The sequence below is a fragment of the Coregonus lavaretus genome (genome assembly GCF_964263955.1).
Source record: "Coregonus lavaretus genome assembly, contig: HAP1_SCAFFOLD_422, whole genome shotgun sequence".
Classification (NCBI taxonomy): Eukaryota; Metazoa; Chordata; class Actinopteri; order Salmoniformes; family Salmonidae; genus Coregonus; species Coregonus lavaretus.
Window position 1 is genome coordinate 151,558 of NW_028160072.1, and position 19,518 is coordinate 171,075.

The 19,518-nt window shown below is 43.9% G+C and overlaps 1 protein-coding gene across 1 annotated transcript; it reads left to right on the plus strand.

The window, feature by feature from the left end:
• Window positions 1–5,996: 5,996 nt before the first annotated feature.
• Window positions 5,997–11,471, plus strand: prl2 (prolactin 2; the record flags this gene model as incomplete). Its single annotated transcript, XM_084196593.1, has 5 exons — window positions 5,997–6,021; window positions 6,714–6,898; window positions 7,617–7,724; window positions 7,953–8,132; window positions 11,271–11,471. 5 exons carry the CDS (start codon window positions 5,997–5,999, stop codon window positions 11,469–11,471), a joined length of 699 nt encoding a protein of 232 aa, XP_084052719.1.
• Window positions 11,472–19,518: the final 8,047 nt, after the last annotated feature.

Consider the following 19,518-nt stretch of genomic DNA (forward strand, 5'->3'; position numbering starts at 1 on the left):
ATTGGGCATGGACTCTACAAGGTGTCGAAAGCGTTCCACAGGGATACTGGCCCATGTTGACTCCAATGCTTTCCACAGTTGTGTCAAGTTGGCTGGATGTAATTTGGGTGGTGGACCGTTCTTGATACACACAGGGAACTTTTGAGCGTGAAAAACCCAGCGGCGTTGCAGTTCTTGACCCAAACCGGTGCACCTGGCACCTACTACCATACCCTGTTCAAAGGCACTTATTATGTTTTATTTTGCCCATTCACCCTCTGAATGAAACACACACAATCCATGTCTCAATTGTCTCAAGGATTAAAAATCTATATTTAACCTGTCTCCTCCCCTTCATCTACACTGATTGAAGTGGATTTAACAAATGACATCAATAAGGGATCATAGCTTTCACCTGGATTCACCTGGTCAGTCTATGTCATGGAAAGAGCAGGTGTTCTTAATGTTTTGTTAACTCAGTGTAAATGTAATCATCAAGAGCGTGTAAAAACCAATAGATATAATCATGTCAGTGTCCTTAAAGTGGCAATCTGCCATTGCTACATCCATTTTTGGACTTCTAAATTAATGATATAGCTAAACCGATTTGTTGTAGTAGAATATAACTTAGAAATGACTCATAAACCCAAAATATGAGCTTGTTTTACAATTGTTTGTAAACAATGTAACTGTTACCAAACACTGTTAACTTCAAAACATAGTTAAAACAATCTTGATCGCATGGATTGACAGTCCTTGCATCCATATACCTGTCTATGAAATTGAGAGTGGTTACATTTATCCAGCCCCATCCCTAAGCTGTTTACACAAAAAGGTGGCGGGGTGTCGCTTTGTTATTCTTTGACCTGCATATTGCCCCTTTAAAGATCAATACCGTGTTATTTCAGTCCACCCACAGTTCACCTGACTGTCACACACTACAGCACACTACATTACACTACAGTACACTACAGTATACTACAGCACACTACAGTACACTACAGTACACTACATTACACTACAATACACTACATTACACTACACTACAGTAAACTACAATACACTACATTACACTACATTACACTACAGCACACTACAGTACACTACATTACACTACAGTACACTACATTACACTACACTACAGTAAACTACAATACACTACATTACACTACATTACACTACAGCACACTACAGTACACTACAGTACACTACAGTACACTACATTACACTACATTACACTACAGTACACTACATTACACTACAGTACACTACATTACACTACATCACACTACAGTACACTACATTACACTACAGTACACTACATTACACTACATCACACTACATTACACTACATTACACTACATCACACTACAGTACACTACATCACACTACAGTACACTATATCACACTACACTAAAGCACACTACACTACACTACACTACATTACACTACATCATACTACAGCACACTACAGTACACTACAGTACACTACATTACACTACATCACACTACAATACACTACAGTACACTACATTACACTACATCACACTACAGCACACTACATTACACTATAGTACACTACATCACACTACATCACACTACAGCACACTACATTACACTACATTACACTACATTACACTACATTACACTACAGCACACTGCATTACACTACATTACACTAAGCACACTACATCACACTACAGTACACTATAGTACACTACATCACACTACAGCACACTACATTACACTACAGCACACTACATTACACTACACTACACTACAGCACACTACATTACACTACAGTACACTACAGCACACTACAGCACACTACATCACACTACAGTACACTACATTACACTACATCACACTACATTACACTACATTACACTACATCACACTACATCACACTACATTACACTACATCACACTACAGTACACTACATCACACTACAGTACACTATATCACACTACAGTACACTACAGTACACTACATTACACTACAGTACACTACATTACACTACAGTCCTCTAACCAATTGTACTATTATGTGTGTTTTTCCGCGTTATTTGTAATTTATTTTGTACATAATGTTTCTGCCATCGTCTCCTATGACCAAAAAGAGCTTCTGGATATCAGGACAGCGATTACTCACCTCGTATTGGACGAAGATTTTTTCTTCAACGAGGAGGCTGCGAAGGATATCCTACAGACACCCGACAAGGCCCAAATCAGACACCCGACAAGGCCCAAATCCCCGTCATTCGCATGAGGAAGAGACGGAGATATCGTGGACGTAGGTCGGGGTTCCTTGTAAGGATCCGACGGCGAGCGAGTAAACTGCCACTCCCATCAATCCTATTAGCCAATCTTCAATCATTTGAGAATAAATTGGATGACCTAAGATTACGGTTATCCTACCAACGGGACATTAAAAACTGTAATATCTTATGTTTCACCGAGTAGTGGCTGAACAACGACATGGACAACATACAGCTAGCTGGCTATACGCAACATCGGCAGGATAGTACGGCTGACTCCGGTAAGACAAGGGGTGGCGGTCTGTGTATATTTGTAAACAACAGCTGGTGCACAAAATCAAATACTAAGGAAGTCTCGAGGTTTTGCTCGCCTGAGGTAGAGTATCTTATGATAAGCTGTAGACCACATTATTTACCAAGAGAGTTTTCATCTATATTTTACATAGCTGTCTATTTACCACAACAAACCAATGCTGCCATTAAGATTGCACTGAATGAGCTGTATAAGGCCATAAATCAACAGGAAAATGCTCATCCAGAGGCAGCACTCCTAGTGGCCGGGGACTTTAATGCAGGGAAACTTAAATCCGTTCTACCTAATTTCTACCAGCATGTTAAATGTGCAATCAGAGGAAAAAAAACTCTAGACCACCTTTACTCCACACACAGAGACGCATACAAAGCTCTCCCTTGCCCTCCATTTGGCAAATCTGACCATAACTCTATCCTCCTGATTCCTGCTTATAAGCAAAAACTAAAGCAGGAAGCACCAGTGACTCGGTTAATAAAAAAGTGGTCAGATGACCCAGATACTAAGCTACAGGACTGTTTTGCTAGCACAGACTGGAACATGTTCCGGGATTCTTCAGATAGCATTGAGGAGTACACCACATCAGTCACTGGCTTCATCAATAAGTGCATTGATGATGTCGTCCCCACAGTGACCGTACGTACATACCCCAACCAGAAGCCATGGATTACAGGAAACATCCGCACTGAGCTAAAGGGTAGAGCTGCCTGTTTCAAGGAGCGGGACTCTAACCCGGACGCTTATAAGAAATCCCGCTATGCCCTCCGACGAACCATCAAACAGGCAAAGAGTCAATACAGGACTAAGATTGAATCTACTAAGATTGAATCTACTACACCGGCTCTGACGCTTGTCGGATGTGGCAGGGCTTGAAAACTATTACAGACTACAAAGGGAAGCACAGCCGCGAGCTATTTGCACTGCACCCCCACCCCATCTTTTTACGCTGCTGCTACTCTGTTAATTATTTATGCATAGTCACTTTAACTCTACCCACATGTACATATTACTTCAAGTACCTCAACTAGCCGGTGCCCCCGCACATTGACTCTGCACCGGTACCCCCTCTATATATAGCCTCCCTACTGTTATTTTTTTCTCAGCACTTTTTTGTTGTTTTATTCTACTTTTTTATTAAAAATAAATGCACTGTTGGTTAAGGGCTGTAAGTAAGCATTTCACTGTAATGTCTGCACCTGTTGTATTCGGTACATGTGGCCAATAAAATTTGATTTGATTTGATTTGATGCAGCACACTACATTACACTACAGTACACTACATTACACTACATTACACTACAGTACACTACAGTAAACTACAGTACACTACAGTACACTATATCACACTACACTAAAGCACACTACACTACATTACACTACACTACAGCACACTACATCACACTACAGTACACTACAGTACACTACAGCACACTACATCACACTACACTACACTACAGTAAACTACAGTACACTACATTACACTACATCACAATACAGTACACTACAGTACACTACATCACACTACACTACACTACAGTACACTACATTACACTACAGTACACTACATTACATTACAGTACACCACATTACACTACATCACACTACAGTACACTACATTACACTACAGTACACTACATTACACTACAGCACACTACAGTACACTACATCACACTACATCACACTACATCACACTACAGTACATCACAGTACATCACAGTACAGTACAGTACAGTACAGTACAGTACAGTACAGTACAGTACAGTATACTACAGTACACTACTTTACACTACAGTACACTACAGTACACTACATCATACTACAGTACATCACAGTACATCACAGTACAGTACAGTACAGTACACTACAGTACACTACAGTACACTACTTTACACTACAGTACACTACAGTACACTACATCACACTACAGTACATCACAGTACATCACAGTACAGTACACTACTTTACACTACAGTACACTACAGTACACTACATCACACTACAGTACATCACAGTACATCACAGTACAGTACAGTACAGTACAGTACAGTATACTACAGTACACTACTTTACACTACAGTACACTACAGTACACTACATCACACTACAGTACATCACAGTACATCACAGTACAGTACAGTACAGTACACTACAGTACACTACAGTACACTACTTTACACTACAGTACACTACATCACACTACAGTACATCACAGTACATCACAGTACAGTACACTACTTTACACTACAGTACACTACAGTACACTACATCACACTACAGTACATCACAGTACATCACAGTACAGTACAGTACAGTACACTACAGTACACACATTTACACTATAGTACACACATTTACAATACAGCACACTACTTTACAGTACACTACAGTACACTACAGTACAAGGACAGAGAGAACAACAACAAGGTTTGCATTCACTTACTGATCAATACATTGATCATATAAATCAGGGGGGTCAAAATCATTCCACGGAGGGCCGAGTGTCTGCAGGCTTTTGGTTTCAATTAAGACCTAGACAACCAGGTGAGGGGAGTTCCTTACTAATTAGTGACCTTAATTAATCAATCAAGCACAAAGGAGGAGCAGGAACCTGCAGACACGCAGCCCTTCGTGGATTAAATCATTACCATGTGAGAAACATGGGAGCTGGTCAGTGTGAATGTCAGTACCATACTACTGTACAATCTTAGAAAAAAGGGTTCCAAAAGGGTTCTTCGGCTGTCCCCATAGGAGAACCCTTTTGGGTTCCATGTAGAACCCTCTGTAGAAAGGGTTCTACTTGGAACCCAAAAGGGTTCTACCTGGAACCAAAAGTGCTCTACCTACAACCAGAAAGGGTTCTTCAAATGGTTCTCCTATGGGGACAGCCGAAGAACCCTTTAAGGTTCTAGATAGCCTTTTTTTTCTGAGTATAGCCTATGCACTAAACTAGCCTGATGAATGACAGTGAAACTGGTGAAGGGGCTGGGGGGGCTGAGGGGTGAGCTGAATGAGCATTTTCACCCAGTATCTGTCCTGATTTGTCCCGGCCGCTTTGGGGTGTAAAGCCGACTTCCATCATGATCTGATGATTTTTTTTTTTATGACGAATGAAAACTCACGCAAACCTCTGTCTCTCTGTCTCTAACTCTGTCTCTGTCTCTGTCTCTCTCTCTCTCTGCGCGCACACGCTCTCTCTCTCCGCGCGCACACGCTCTCTCTCTCTCTCTCTCTCTCTCTCTCTCTCTCTCTCTCTCTCTCTCTCTCTCTCTCTCTCTCTCTCTCTCTCTCTCTCTCTCTCTCTCTCTCTCTCTCCTCCCCTCCTAAATTATTGTGGTCATCACATGATGACAGAGAGAGAGAGACCCTTGCCTTAATACTCCTGGTCCCTTTAAATAGCTGAGTGTCACTGTACATCCTCCAGCTTCAAAACTACCACCAAACAACACAGAATGTCCAGGAACAACATCAAACAAGGTAGCTACCTCCAAGAACAAGCCAGGTTAGTGCATGTATAGACCAGGGAGCAGAGACCAAGGAGCAGGGACTGAGGAGCTATACATGCATGCCTCTGCCGGTGGAACTAGATCCTCTCCTTTCCTCTGTTCACCACCACTTTCCCCTTTTCTCTCTTCCTCCTCTTCTTCTTCTATCTCTCTGTCAGTGTCAGTGTTGTCTCTCTTCTACTTCTATCTCTCTGTCAGTGTCAGTGTTGTTTCTCTTCTTCTATCTATCTCTCTGTCAGTGTCAGTGTTGACTCTCTTCTTCTTCTATCTCTCTGTCAGCGTCAGTGTTGTCTCTCTCAGTGTCAGTGTTGTCTCTATTCTTCTTCTATCTCTCTGTCAGTGTCAGTGTTGTCTCTCTTCTTCTTCTATCTCTCTCTCAGTGTCAGTGTTGTCTCTCTTCTTCTTCTATCTCTCTGTCAGTGTCAGTGTTGTCTCTCTTCCTCTTCTATCTCTCTGTCAGTGTCAGTGTTGTCTCTCTTCTTCTTCTATATCTCTACCAGTGTCAGTTCTACTCCTGGCTGGCTGGCTGGCTGGCTGGTGAGAGGATCCTCTCCTCTCCCTCTCCTGCCCTCCTCTCTATCCCTCTAGTCCCTCTCCTCTCTTCTCCTCTCCTCTTCTCATCTTCCACATCCTTCTCCCTCAAAATGTCTCTCTCTCTTCCAGTGTGGGCTCTGCTCCTGGTGTTGGTGTGTGTGGAGCTGCGTGGCAGTGGCAGGACGAACGCGGCGCCCATTTGTGTCCATGGCCAGGCGGGGTGCCACTTCCTCTCCCTGGCAGACCTCTTTGACCGGGTCATCCAGCACAGTGCCAGGATGCACGGCATCTCCAGCGACCTGCACTCTGAATTCGTAAGTCCTGATACCTTTCTCTGGTATGCTCAAGGTATCTCTCCCTCTCTCTCTCTCTCTCTCTCTCTCTCTCTCTCTCTCTCTCTCATTATTTCTTTATTTTCTTTCGGTTGTCTGTGTTGTTCTGATTAATGTTGTTCTGAATGTGTTATGATGTAGAATTGATGGCTTAATTAGCCTATTAGCTAAAAGAAATTGTTCTGAAATGAAAAGTCAATTAAACTTGTATTACACATTCAATTCCTGTCAAATGTAATTTGGAGCATCATGAACACACTATAACATCTTGGGGTTGTTGATGTGACATATTGGTTTTGGATAATCAGATGAATAAGGGGATTTTTAAGATTTAGATCCTGACATTATAACATTGAACAACAGTTCTTTCAACATGTAATGTAGCATATAATAATTGAGTGGTTTGAATTGAATAAGAGGAAATTGCATGGGATAGTTCACCCAAATGCTAAAATAACATATTGTCTTTCTTACCCTGTAAGCAGTCTATTGACAAGGTAAGACAGCGATCCATGTAATTTGGGGGAACTATCCCTTTAAGGAATAAACCAGCTCTTCCACAAGCTTTTTGTTTCTTTGCTTTCGAAGGCTTTGCTCTTCAGAGACCCAGCTCCTTTGACTCTCTGACCTGTTGCTTTCTACCTACGTCTTCCCTGTCAACTCAATTCCTCTTTCTCTCCTTTCCTCTTCCTTCCTTCAGGAGCAATACTTCCTGCCCAGCAAAAACCATATTGGCAGGATAAACCGCAACTGCCATACATCCACCATACTAACCCCTAATGGCAAAGAGAACGCGCAGAGACTGGCTGTGAGTCTTACAACTTTGTTTAATCAACTATCGTTTACCATAGTAGTACCCCTCTCTGCTTCCTGTAGTGACCTCTCTCTCTCTCTCTCTCTCTCTCTCTCTCTCTCTCTCTCTCTCTCTCTCTCTCTCTCTCTCTCTCTCTCTCTCTCTCTCTCTCTCTCTCTCTCTCTCTCTCTCTCTCTCTCTCTCTCTCTCTCTCTCTCTCTCTCTCTCTCTCTCTCTCCTCAGAGAGAAGAGTTAACAGAGGTGATTCTGAAGCTGCTGGTAGCATGGAAGGATCCTCTGTGGCAGTTCCACCAGAGCATGGCTCACCAGGATGACTTCAACAACTTCAGCTCCAACAAAGCGCTGGAGATGAGCTACATGGTGCGCGAGCTCCGCAAGGGAGTCGAGAAGGTGGCTGATAGGGTAAGAGGAAGATGGGGGAGAAGGTGGCTTATAGGGTAAGAGGAAGATGGGGGTGAGGGTGGCTGATAGGGTAAGAGGAAGATGGGGAGAAGGTTGCTGATAGGGTAAGAGGAAGATGGGAGGAGAAGGTGGCTGATAGGGTAAGAGGAAGATGGGGAGAAGGTTGCTGATAGGGTAAGAGGAAGATGGGGGAGAAGGTGGCTGATAGGGTAAGAGGAAGATGGTGGAGAAGGTGGCTGATAGGGTAAGAGGAAGATGGGAGGAGAAGGTGGCTGATAGGGTAAGAGGAAGATGGGGAGAAGGTGGCTGATAGGGTAAGAGGAAGATGGGCGAGAAGGTTGCTGATAGGGTAAGAGGAAGATGGTGGAGAAGGTGGCTGATAGGGTAAAGGAAGATGGGAGGAGAAGGTGGCTGATAGGGTAAGAGGAAGATGGGGAGAAGGTTGCTGATAGGGTAAGAGGAAGATGGGGGGAGAAGGTGGCTGATAGGGTAAGAGGAAGATGGGGAGAAGGTGGCTGATAGGGTAAGAGGAAGATGGGAGGAGAAGGTGGCTGATAGGGTAAGAGGAAGATGGGGGAGAAGGTGGCTGATAGGGTAAGAGGAAGATGGGGAGAAGGTTGCTGATAGGGTAAGAGGAAGATGGTGGAGAAGGTTGCTGATAAGGTAAGAGGAAGATGGGGAGAAGGTGGCTGATAGGGTAAGAGGAAGATGGGGGAGAAGGTTGCTGATAAGGTAAGAGGAAGACGGGGGAGAAGGTTGCTGATAGGGTAAGAGGAAGATGGGGGAGAAGGTGGCTGATAGGGTAAGAGGAAGATGGAGGAGAAGGTGGCTGATAGGGTAAGAGGAAGATGGGGGGAGAAGGTGGCTGATAGGGTAAGAGGAAGATGGAGGAGAAGGTGGCTGATAGAGTAAGAGGAAGATGGGAGGAGAAGGTGGCTGATAGGGTAAGAGGAAGATGGGCGAGAAGGTTGCTGATAGGGTAAGAGGAAGATGGGGGGAGAAGGTGGCTGATAGGGTAAGAGGAAGACGGGGGAGAAGGTTGCTGATAGGGTAAGAGGAAGATGGGGGAGAAGGTGGCTGATAGGGTAAGAGGAAGATGGAGGAGAAGGTGGCTGATAGGGTAAGAGGAAGATGGGGGGAGAAGGTGGCTGATAGGGTAAGAGGGAGATGGAGGAGAAGGTGGCTGATAGAGTAAGAGGAAGATGGGAGGAGAAGGTGGCTGATAGGGTAAGAGGAAGATGGGGGAGAAGATGGCTGATAGGGTAAGAGGAAGATGGGGAGAAGGTGGCTGATAGGGTAAGAGGAAGATGGGGGGAGAAGGTGGCTGATAGGGTAAGAGGAAGATGGGGGAGAAGGTGGCTGATAGGGTAAGAGGAAGATGGGAGGAGAAGGTGGCTGATAGGGTAAGAGGAAGATGGGGGAGAAGGTGGCTGATAGGGTAAGAGGAAGATGGGGGAGAAGGTTGCTGATAGGGTAAGAGGAAGATGGGGGAGAAGGTGGCTGATAGGGTAAGAGGAAGATGGAGGAGAAGGTGGCTGATAGGGTAAGAGGAAGATGGGCGGAGAAGGTGGCTGATAGGGTAAGAGGAAGATGGGAGGAGAAGTTGGCTGATAGGGTAAGAGGAAGATGGGGGAGAAGATGGCTGATAGGGTAAGAGGAAGATGGGGAGAAGGTGGCTGATAGGGTAAGAGGAAGATGGGGGGAGAAGGTGGCTGATAGGGTAAGAGGAAGATGGAGGAGAAGGTGGCTGATAGAGTAAGAGTAAGATGGGAGGAGAAGTTGGCTGATAGGGTAAGAGGAAGATGGGGGAGAAGATGGCTGATAGGGTAAGAGGAAGATGGGGGGAGAAGGTGGCTGATAGGGTAAGAGGAAGGTGGGGAGAAGGTGGCTGATAGGGTAAGAGGAAGATGGGGGAGAAGGTGGCTGATAGGGTAAGAGGAAGATGGGAGGAGAAGGTGGCTGATAGGGTAAGAGGAAGATGGGGGAGAAGGTGGCTGATAGGGTAAGAGGAAGATGGGGGAGAAGGTTGCTGATAGGGTAAGAGGAAGATGGGGGAGAAGGTGTCTGATAGGGTAAGAGGAAGATGGGAGGAGAAGGTGGCTGATAGGGTAAGAGGAAGAGGGAGGAGAAGGTGGCTGATAGGGTAAGAGGAAGATGGGGGAGAAGGTGGCTGATAGGGTAAGAGGAAGGTGGGGAGAAGGTGGCTGATAGGGTAAGAGGAAGATGGGGGGAGAAGGTGGCTGATAGGGTAAGAGGAAGATGGGGGAGAAGGTGGCTGATAGGGTAAGAGGAAGATGGGGAGAAGGTGGCTGATAGGGTAAGAGGAAGATGGGGAGAAGGTGGCTGATAGGGTAAGAGGAAGATGGGGAGAAGGTGGCTGATAGGGTAAGAGGAAGATGGGAGGAGAAGGTGGCTGATAGGGTAAGAGGTAGATGGGGGGAGAAGGTAGCTGATAGAGTAAGAGGAAGATGGGGGGAGAAGGTAGCTGATAGGGTAAGAGGAAGATGGGGGGAGAAGGTAGCTGATAGGGTAAGAGGAAGATGGGGGGAGAAGGTAGCTGATAGGGTAAGAGGAAGATGGGGGAGAAGGTGGCTGATAGAGTAAGAGGAAGATGGGGAGAAGGTGGCTGATAGGGTAAGAGGAAGATGGTGAGAAGGTGGCTGATAGGGTAAGAGGAAGATGGGGAGAAGGTGGCTGATAGGGTAAGAGGAAGATGGGGGGAGAAGGTGGCTGATAGGGTAAGAGGAAGATGGGGGGAGAAGGTAGCTGATAGAGTAAGAGGAAGATGGGGGGAGAAGGTAGCTGATAGGGTAAGAGGAAGATGGGGGGAGAAGGTAGCTGATAGGGTAAGAGGAAGATGCCTTGAGCATACTATCGTGAAATGAGAGTCCTATAGCAGCTTGAGCCCTAGTGACATTGTGCAGAATGATGCTGACACCATCAGTGAGTCAGTGACTAATGCAAATGCCTACCAGGATGTCACTAGACAGTCCTCACTCTGCTGCTGTGTTGGCATGTGATAGCTCACGAGAGCACACACACACAAACATGCACAGACATGCACCTCATAATGCAATGTGTACAGAAAGTAAAATCCCTTATCCCTAACAATCCACTGTCTGTGTCCCTCTCTCTCAGATGCAGCACCTGGGGATGATCAGTAACTCCCTGAGTGGCCTGTCCTCCCCTGAGGCCTTGGTCCCCTCGTCAGACACCAGCGGAGAGTCCCGGGCCATGAGCGACCACGACCTACTTTACTGCTTCCGACGGGACTCCAACAAGGTCCAGAACTACCTGAAGATCCTCAAGTGCAGGATCGTACCTGAGAACGGATGCTGAGATGTTAAGACAAGACAAGAGACGTGACTATTTCAAGCTACCGTGTCAATCAAGGAAATGGGTAGACATGATGATAAGACCAATAAAAGAGACTAGAACTGTGGCACTTTCCTCCTCCTGACAAGTCCAACGATAACTTCCACCAACGACAATGTCTTAATGTCTTCTATGTACTGTATGTACTTCATGTCACAGAGAAATATAGTACAGATGTAAGATTTTAATTTGATCACATGTTGCAGGAAATGTTAAACTTGCAGTGTATTTGAAGTTTAAAAAGGCTTCTGAAGTTTGTAATGTCCACTTTGAAATTTCAGACTTGATTTTCCCTTATCAAAAATGCATCAACCCCTACAAAAATGACCATTAATTATAATCCACATAATAATTCACATTTCCTGTTGCTGCAGGATTCTTTTCCTGCCTAGAAAACTGGCTCAAATTAAATCCTACACCTGTATGTAACTTATCTTAATGATGAAAACTTGAATTTGCTCTCAGAGTTTGGGGGGCAGAGCCACTGAGTAGAATATCATAAATACTGCCATTACCACACCACCTTTAGGTTTAGAGCACATGTATGCTTCATATAATGAGTACATTCAATGTTTTAAATGTACATTTTCAAGAGGGAGAAGGTCTGTACTCAGAAGAGAAATTGATGGAAATTCACAAATGTTTTGTTTACTTTTCATTTACAAGACCAACCAGACATGAAATGTTCTTTGAAGTAAACTAATAGGTACAAAAACAGAACTCAGAACTCAACATTCTATTGTGATTGATTGTGTGTGTGTGTGTGCATGCATGCATGCGTGAGTGAGTGAGTGTGTGCATGCGTGCGTGAGTGAGTGTGAGTGAGTGCGCATGAGGTTTACTGGGTTTGACCTACCAAGAAGACCACTGGGGTTCAAACGGAGTTTGTGGTATGCTTGAGGTCATATATGACATCATTATACAGTATATGCTTTTTATTCTACATTTTTATTGTAACCCTCAACAACCTAATTCAACTAGTCAACTAATCATCAAGCTCTCAATTAGTTGAATGAGGTGTGTTTGTTCGGGGCTACAACAAAAACGTGTACTGTTGGGGGTACTGGAGGACTGGAGTTGGGAAACACTGTTGGGGGTACTGGAGGACTGGAGTTGGGAAACACTGTTGGGGGGTACTGGAGGACTGGAGTTGGGAAACACTGTTGGGGGTACTGGAGGACTGGAGTTGGGAAACACTGTTGGGGGTACTGGAGGACTGGAGTTGGGAAACACTGGCCAAAGGTATCTGAAAAGGGTCATGGGTGCAGGCTTTTACTCCAGCCGATGCCACAACACACTCAATCTAACAAATGAAATGTTGATTGAAGACTATGGTTAGTTAAATAGTTGAATCAGTTGTACTAATGCTTTGGCTTTTGTGGATAAGATTGAACACCCCCTGGCAGAGGCAAAAAAATGATTAAAGGACAAGTTCTCTTTTTTTTTTAACCATTCTGTATTTGGTAAATGGCATGTTATAGTAGTGTCCAGACACTGTTTTTTGCAATTTCACTTGGTTTTGAGAAACGTATATAAACAGCGATAGACTTCCTCATGTTTGTTCTGCAGTTGGAGGGACACAGATAAACATGAACAAAGTCTCCAAAAACACCCAATACTTCCTTTTAGTGATGCAGGCCTTTATGTTGTACACATGAAATTGTGTCATTCCAAACTCTATCTGGAACGTTATATTCCATTCTGTTGACTTGAGCGATACTTCTCCGTCTAGCCAGCGCTTGCACACGCGGAAAAGGTTACAGGGCTACAAGGAGAAGTATCGCTCGAGTCCAAACACAATGGAATATAACGTTGTGGATGAAGTTCGGAATGACACAATTTTCTGATCAATGCATTTAAACTCTAAGCTTGCACGTGCATAGGCTATACATACAGCTGTGAGTGACTCAAACTCTGTGAGAGCACTGAGGGTAACAATTACACACCCTTACACTGAAAACCGTGATGCTGCTGAAACAAATACGAATCCATATCCTTCCTAAGAGCTAGCTCCACTCTGGCAGTGCTGTGTTTGCGTCAGACTTCTCCTAGACAAGCCCGGGGCTCCAGTGTGTGTCATGCAGAAGAAGAATAAAGCGGTGGGTATGACGCTCAGCCACGGTCCGGCTGCCAACTGACTGGCAGCTCCACTGATCAGAGGCGACTTCTCGTACTTCAGTCGGGAGTCATTGGCTCAGGCTGCCAGGCTTTCACTTTAACATATGTTTTCCAAGTGACGCAGGGAGCAGAGGACAGAGGGACAGGACCCATAAACCCATGATGGAGGGGGACGGGGGACAACACGCTCGGGGTCGGGTAGCGTAGAGGTGGAGGGGAGATCGGAGGGGACAGGGGCTGTTTGAGGACCCACAGAAAGATGGGGAATGGGGGACAGGATGAGTGGCGCAGCGGTCTAAGGGTCAATGCATCTCAGTGCTTGAGGCGTCACTACAGACCCCCTGGTTCGATTACAGGGTGTATCACAACCGGCCGTGATTGGGAGTCCCATAGGGCGGCGCACAATTGGCCCAGCGTTGTCCGGGTTTGGCCGGTGTAGGCCGTCATTGTAAATAAGAATTTGTTCTTAACTGACTTACCTAGTTAAATAAATAAAAAAATTAAAACATTGTTTCTTAAACATCCAGACACTTCCTGTGTCAGTCTAATTTGGGTCTGAGCTACGATCTCAATGCAAAGCAACAACAGATGAAAAATGAGCTAATATAAGCTCATATGCGTCAGTCACACTTCACATTCATTAGCCAAGACAAAATAAAGACATCAGAAATTGCCATTGGAACGCCATCGGAACATGATCATTGAAAAGCATGCAACATTTTAGTCATTTAGCAGACGCTCTTATCCAGAGCGACCTACAGTTAGTGAGTGCATACATTATCATTAGAAAGAGCTGTGTGTGTGTTTCTGGTTTTACTATCCTTGTGGGGACCAGAAGTCCTGTTGGGACCAGAAGTCCTGACAAGGATAGTAAAACAAGAAGAATTCAGATAAGTGGGGGACATTTCACCGGTTCACACAAGGAAAAAGGGGTTAGGGTTAGGGTTACAATTAGGGATAGGGGATAGGTTTAGGAGTGAGGGGTTAAGGTTAGGGTAAGGTTTAGGGTTAGGGGAAATAGGATTTTGAATGGGAATCAATTGTTTGGTCCCCACAAGGATAGTAAAACAAACGTGTGTATGTGTATGTGTGTGTGTATGTGTGTGTGTGTGTGTGTGTGTGTGTGTGTGTGTGTGTGTGTGTGTGTGTGTGTGTGTGTGTGTGTGTGTGTGTGTGTGTGTGTGTGTGTGTGTGTGTGTGTGTATGTGTATGTGTGTGTGTGTGTGTGTGTGTGTGTGTGTGTGTGTGTGTGTGTGTGTGTGTGTATGTCAGACCGACCAGGCATGATTCATGACATTGTTTTCCGCTCTAAGAATGCCATTTGTTCCTCGGTCACCCAAGTAAACTAATTAAATTACGTCTTAACTTTATAAAACAAACCATTTACTATGCCCCAAAGATAGTCACAAACACGCACAGGCTAGGACAGGATACAACTAGGACGGACAGAGAGAGAGAGAGAGAGAGAGAGAGAGAGAGAGAGAGAGAGAGAGAGAGAGAGAGAGAGAGAGAGAGAGAGAGGTCCACTCACCAACCAAGAATTCACAAAATGGGACAAACACCAAATTGAGACTGCATGCAGAATTCTGAAAAAATATCCTCAGTGTACAACGAAAAACACCAAATAATGCATGCAGAGCAGAATTGGGCCGATACCCGCTAATTATCGAAATCCAGAAAAGAGCCGTTAAATTCTATAACCACTGAAAAGGAAGTGATTCCCAAACCTTCCATAACAAAGCCATCACCTACAGAGAGATGAACTTGAAGAAGAGTCCCCTAAGTAAGCTGGTCCTGGGGCTCTGTTCACAAACACAAACAGACCCCACAGAGCCCCAGGACAACAACACAATTAGACCCAAACAAATCATGAGAAAACAAAAAGAGAATTACTTGACACATTGGAAAGAATTAACAAAATAACAGAGCAAACTAGAATGCTATTTGGCCCTAAACAGAGAGTACACAGTGGCAGAATACCTGACCACTGTGACTGACCCAAACTTAAGGAAAGCTTTGACTATGTACAGACTCAGTGAGCATAGCCTTGCTATTGAGAAAGGCCGCCATAGGCAGACCTGGCTCTTAAGAGAAGACAGGCTATGTGCACACTGCCCACAAAATGAGGTGGATACTGAGCTGCACTTCCTAACCTCCTGCCAAATGTATGACCATATTAGAGACACATATTTCCCTCAGATTAAACAGATCCACAAAGAATTTGAAAACAAACCCAATTTTGATAAACTCCCTTATCTACTGGGTGAAAAACCACAGTGTGCCATCACAGCAGCAAGATTTGTGACCTGTTGCCACAAGAAAAGGGCAACCAGTGAAGAACAAACACCATTGTAAATACAACCAATATTTATGTTTATTTATTTTCCCATTTGTACTTTAACTATTTGCACATTGTTACAACACTGTATATATACATAATATGACATTTGAAATGTCTTTATTCTTTTGGAACTTCTGAGTGTAATGTTTACTGTTAATATTTATTGTTTATTTCACTTTTGTTTACTATCTACTTCACTTGCTTTGGCAATGTTAACATACGTTTCCCATGGCAATAATGCCCTTAAATTGAATTGAACTGAATTGAGAGAGAGAGAGAGAGAGAGAGAGAGAGAGAGAGAGAGAGAGAGAGAGAGAGAGAGAGAGAGAGAGAGAGAGAGAGAGAGACACAGCGAGCGAGAGAGAGAGAGAGAGAGAGAGAGAGAGAGAGAGAGAGAGAGAGAGAGAGAGAGAGAGAGAGAGAGAGAGTACAACTAAATGCTGAGAGGGCACTGCTGTGACTATCTCTCTCTGATGTCCTGATGTGCTACTTTGTCCCGTTGTGAGACTGTCTGGCAACATATTGTCATCAATACTTTACTCGCAACTAAACAAACGACCCAAGTGGTGACGACAGAGAGTTTCTCTATCCTTCTCTGTCTCTCCCTCTTTATCTCCTCTCTTTCTGAGAACTGATGCCAAATTCACACGTCTGCCACTTCATGGCAGCACTTCACTGTTCCACTCAGAATGTTTTATTTATTTATTTAACCAGGAAGGGCTCATTGAGATCCTGGCCAAGATAGGCAGCACCAAGTCATTAGACAATTACAGACAGACAACATGAAAAACTACAAGTCATCTAGTAAAAAAGTAAAAAAGAATGCAAGGAACCTTGAAGTGAACACTACCTTTGAAGAAACTGAAATAACCATGGAGGAATGTAATGTAATTCTGTAATGATGTGGTTTGGTTGCCCTTGCAGTCCTCCCACTACTACGCAGTTTTCTGTTGTGAGACACTTCATCATTGTGTTGTCCTAGTTCTGTCTCAGCTCCACTTTAAACCTCTGTGGATGATAACCCTTGTACAGTAGTCATGGAAACAGGACTGAACACTGTTAGTGTCATACTACACAGCTGGCTGGACAGACACACACACACACACACACACACACACACACATACACACACACACACACACACACACACACACACACACTGCTATTTCAGGCAGTGGGCCTGTGACACACACACACACTTGTCCCTATATTGCAACAGAGCTATTCTTTATACAACCAGTCAACCCAGCTGTGGGTTTCAGATAAATTATGAATTTACATTTTAAAAACCTCTGTGTAGGTAAAGTTTGATTTGTTTCAATTGATAATGATGATGTAATGATCAAACAGAGACATAAAAACATGCTTTCTAGAAATGATCTCATTCCATTTGTGCAAGAGTATCTCTCATCCATTTTGACCTAATGCTGCTTAAGTAATGATTAGCACCTCTAGAGGTGTCGACTTCAGGGTTGTTACTAGTTGCCACAGGCACAAAGTCATAAATAATTGTACATTTACATTTTAGTCATTTAGCAGACGCTCTTATCCAGAGCGACTTACAGTTAGTGCATACATTTTTCATACTGGCCCCCCGTGGGAATCGAATCCACAACCCTGGCGTTGCAAGCGCCATCCTCTACCAACTGAGCTACAGGAGGGCTAATAAATCCTGCCTATTAATCGCTCAAATCCATAAACAGCACTACAGCTGCAAGGATTGACCATCCATGATATCAAAAGTATTGTTTTAACCATGTTTTGCGGCTTTTGCGAAGTCTTTTTTCTTTTATTTTTATTTTTTACAAACATTGGAGTAAAACAAGCTTATATTTTGGGTTCTGATGGGGTACGACAGTTGAATTAAGCTCATGAGCCATTTATAAATTATATTCTTCAAGAATCAATCCACATATCATTAATTTATAAGTCGAAAAATGTATGTAGCAACTGCTGAATGCTGCTTTAACCACACTGCTAACCTTATGCTTAACTCTAACCTTAAATTAAGACCAAAAATCGAATTGTAGTTTTCATACATTTTTACAATACAGACCATTTTGACTTTGTGGCTGTGCTATCTAGTGGAACCCCTTAGCCCAGACGGCTGACTACACTCGTGTCCCCTGGCGACCGGCCCTTACATAAAGCATACTGCACTCAGGCTGCAAATGTGTCGGTTTCCTCCTTAACTCAATTAAAAAATATATATATATAGGGGAATTAAAATACGGTCTTAATAAAAAACTATTTTCCACCACCATTTTCGGACAACTTCCGAATGTTGCACACCGTGTGAGTCTGTTGTTTACCCCTGGCTAAACACTGTGGGAAACATCAGAAAGTAGCATTAGCCACCCTAGCATGGTGGTGTAAAATTGTTTTATTTTTTAAAAATTGTGGGGGGCTGTTTTATTAAGACAGTATGCATATTTTCCCTGTTTTTTTTCTCCATTCCATTAACTGGAGTTAAGGAGGAAACCGACTCCTTTGCAGCCATCAGTCCCACGCCGTCAGCAAGAAAGTATCATCCTAAATCACCCCTTCACTGTTTCCCCACATGTAGTTATCTACTTCCATTATAGCTTGTAACAAAACCCCATCCACATGGGAGCGCTATGTTGTGTTTATGGACTCGCCACCTGCTGATGAAAACAGAAGAAGACAATACCGAAGTAAACGGATGAAGTGCCAGGATTCAGTGAACTGCTGGGGAAATCTTCAGGGGGATGTAGTATTTAATTATGTATTTCGTTTCTTTAGGGAGACGAGATTATTCGGTAGGATTTAGACCTTCACTGTCTCTGGGCCACACTCCAGTCCAGTTGGTGGCGGTAATGCACCTTAAAGTTGGTTGCCAACCGCCATATAAAATCCACAGAAGACAAAGTACTAAACTGAGTGGGTTTGTTTTATTTGTGATCATAATTTTTTACTCGTACCGCAATACCCAACTCTCAGTCGACTCTAACATGTCTAAACTACAGTCTGTGCTTTTAAATGAGCGTTTAACGCCGGCTGCTGTGGAGACTTTCGGGGCAGTTGAGCAAACGGTAGTGGACTACCAGGAGGAGAATGATCGGCTGCTGAGGATCACCCCTGAGATAAAACTATGTAGAATAGGTTCGTATGTAGATCTACTGATAGCTAGAGTCAGAGATACGTATATAATGACGAGATGGTAACGTATCATGTCACAGATTATTCATTATATTGTCCAGATACTCTAGTGGCCGCTCTAACAATGAAAATAAATGTCTTCAAAAATGGAAGGCAGTCTGGTCGGGAAGAGGCAAGATCAGGTGGGACCATTCTAGCCAATGAGAGGGCAGATACGCGTGTGAACAACAGGCACAACGTTTTCCACTAGTTACCACAGCCACAAAGTCAACGTTGGCTAGATCGTAAAAATGCATGAAAACAAACAAACATTAGCGTTTTGTTCTTAATTTAAGCAGACGATGTATCTGCTTAAATGTTCCCCAAAGGAGGACATCTTTTCATTCTATACATACAGGCTTCAAGACTAATGAATGTTGAATAAATACAACT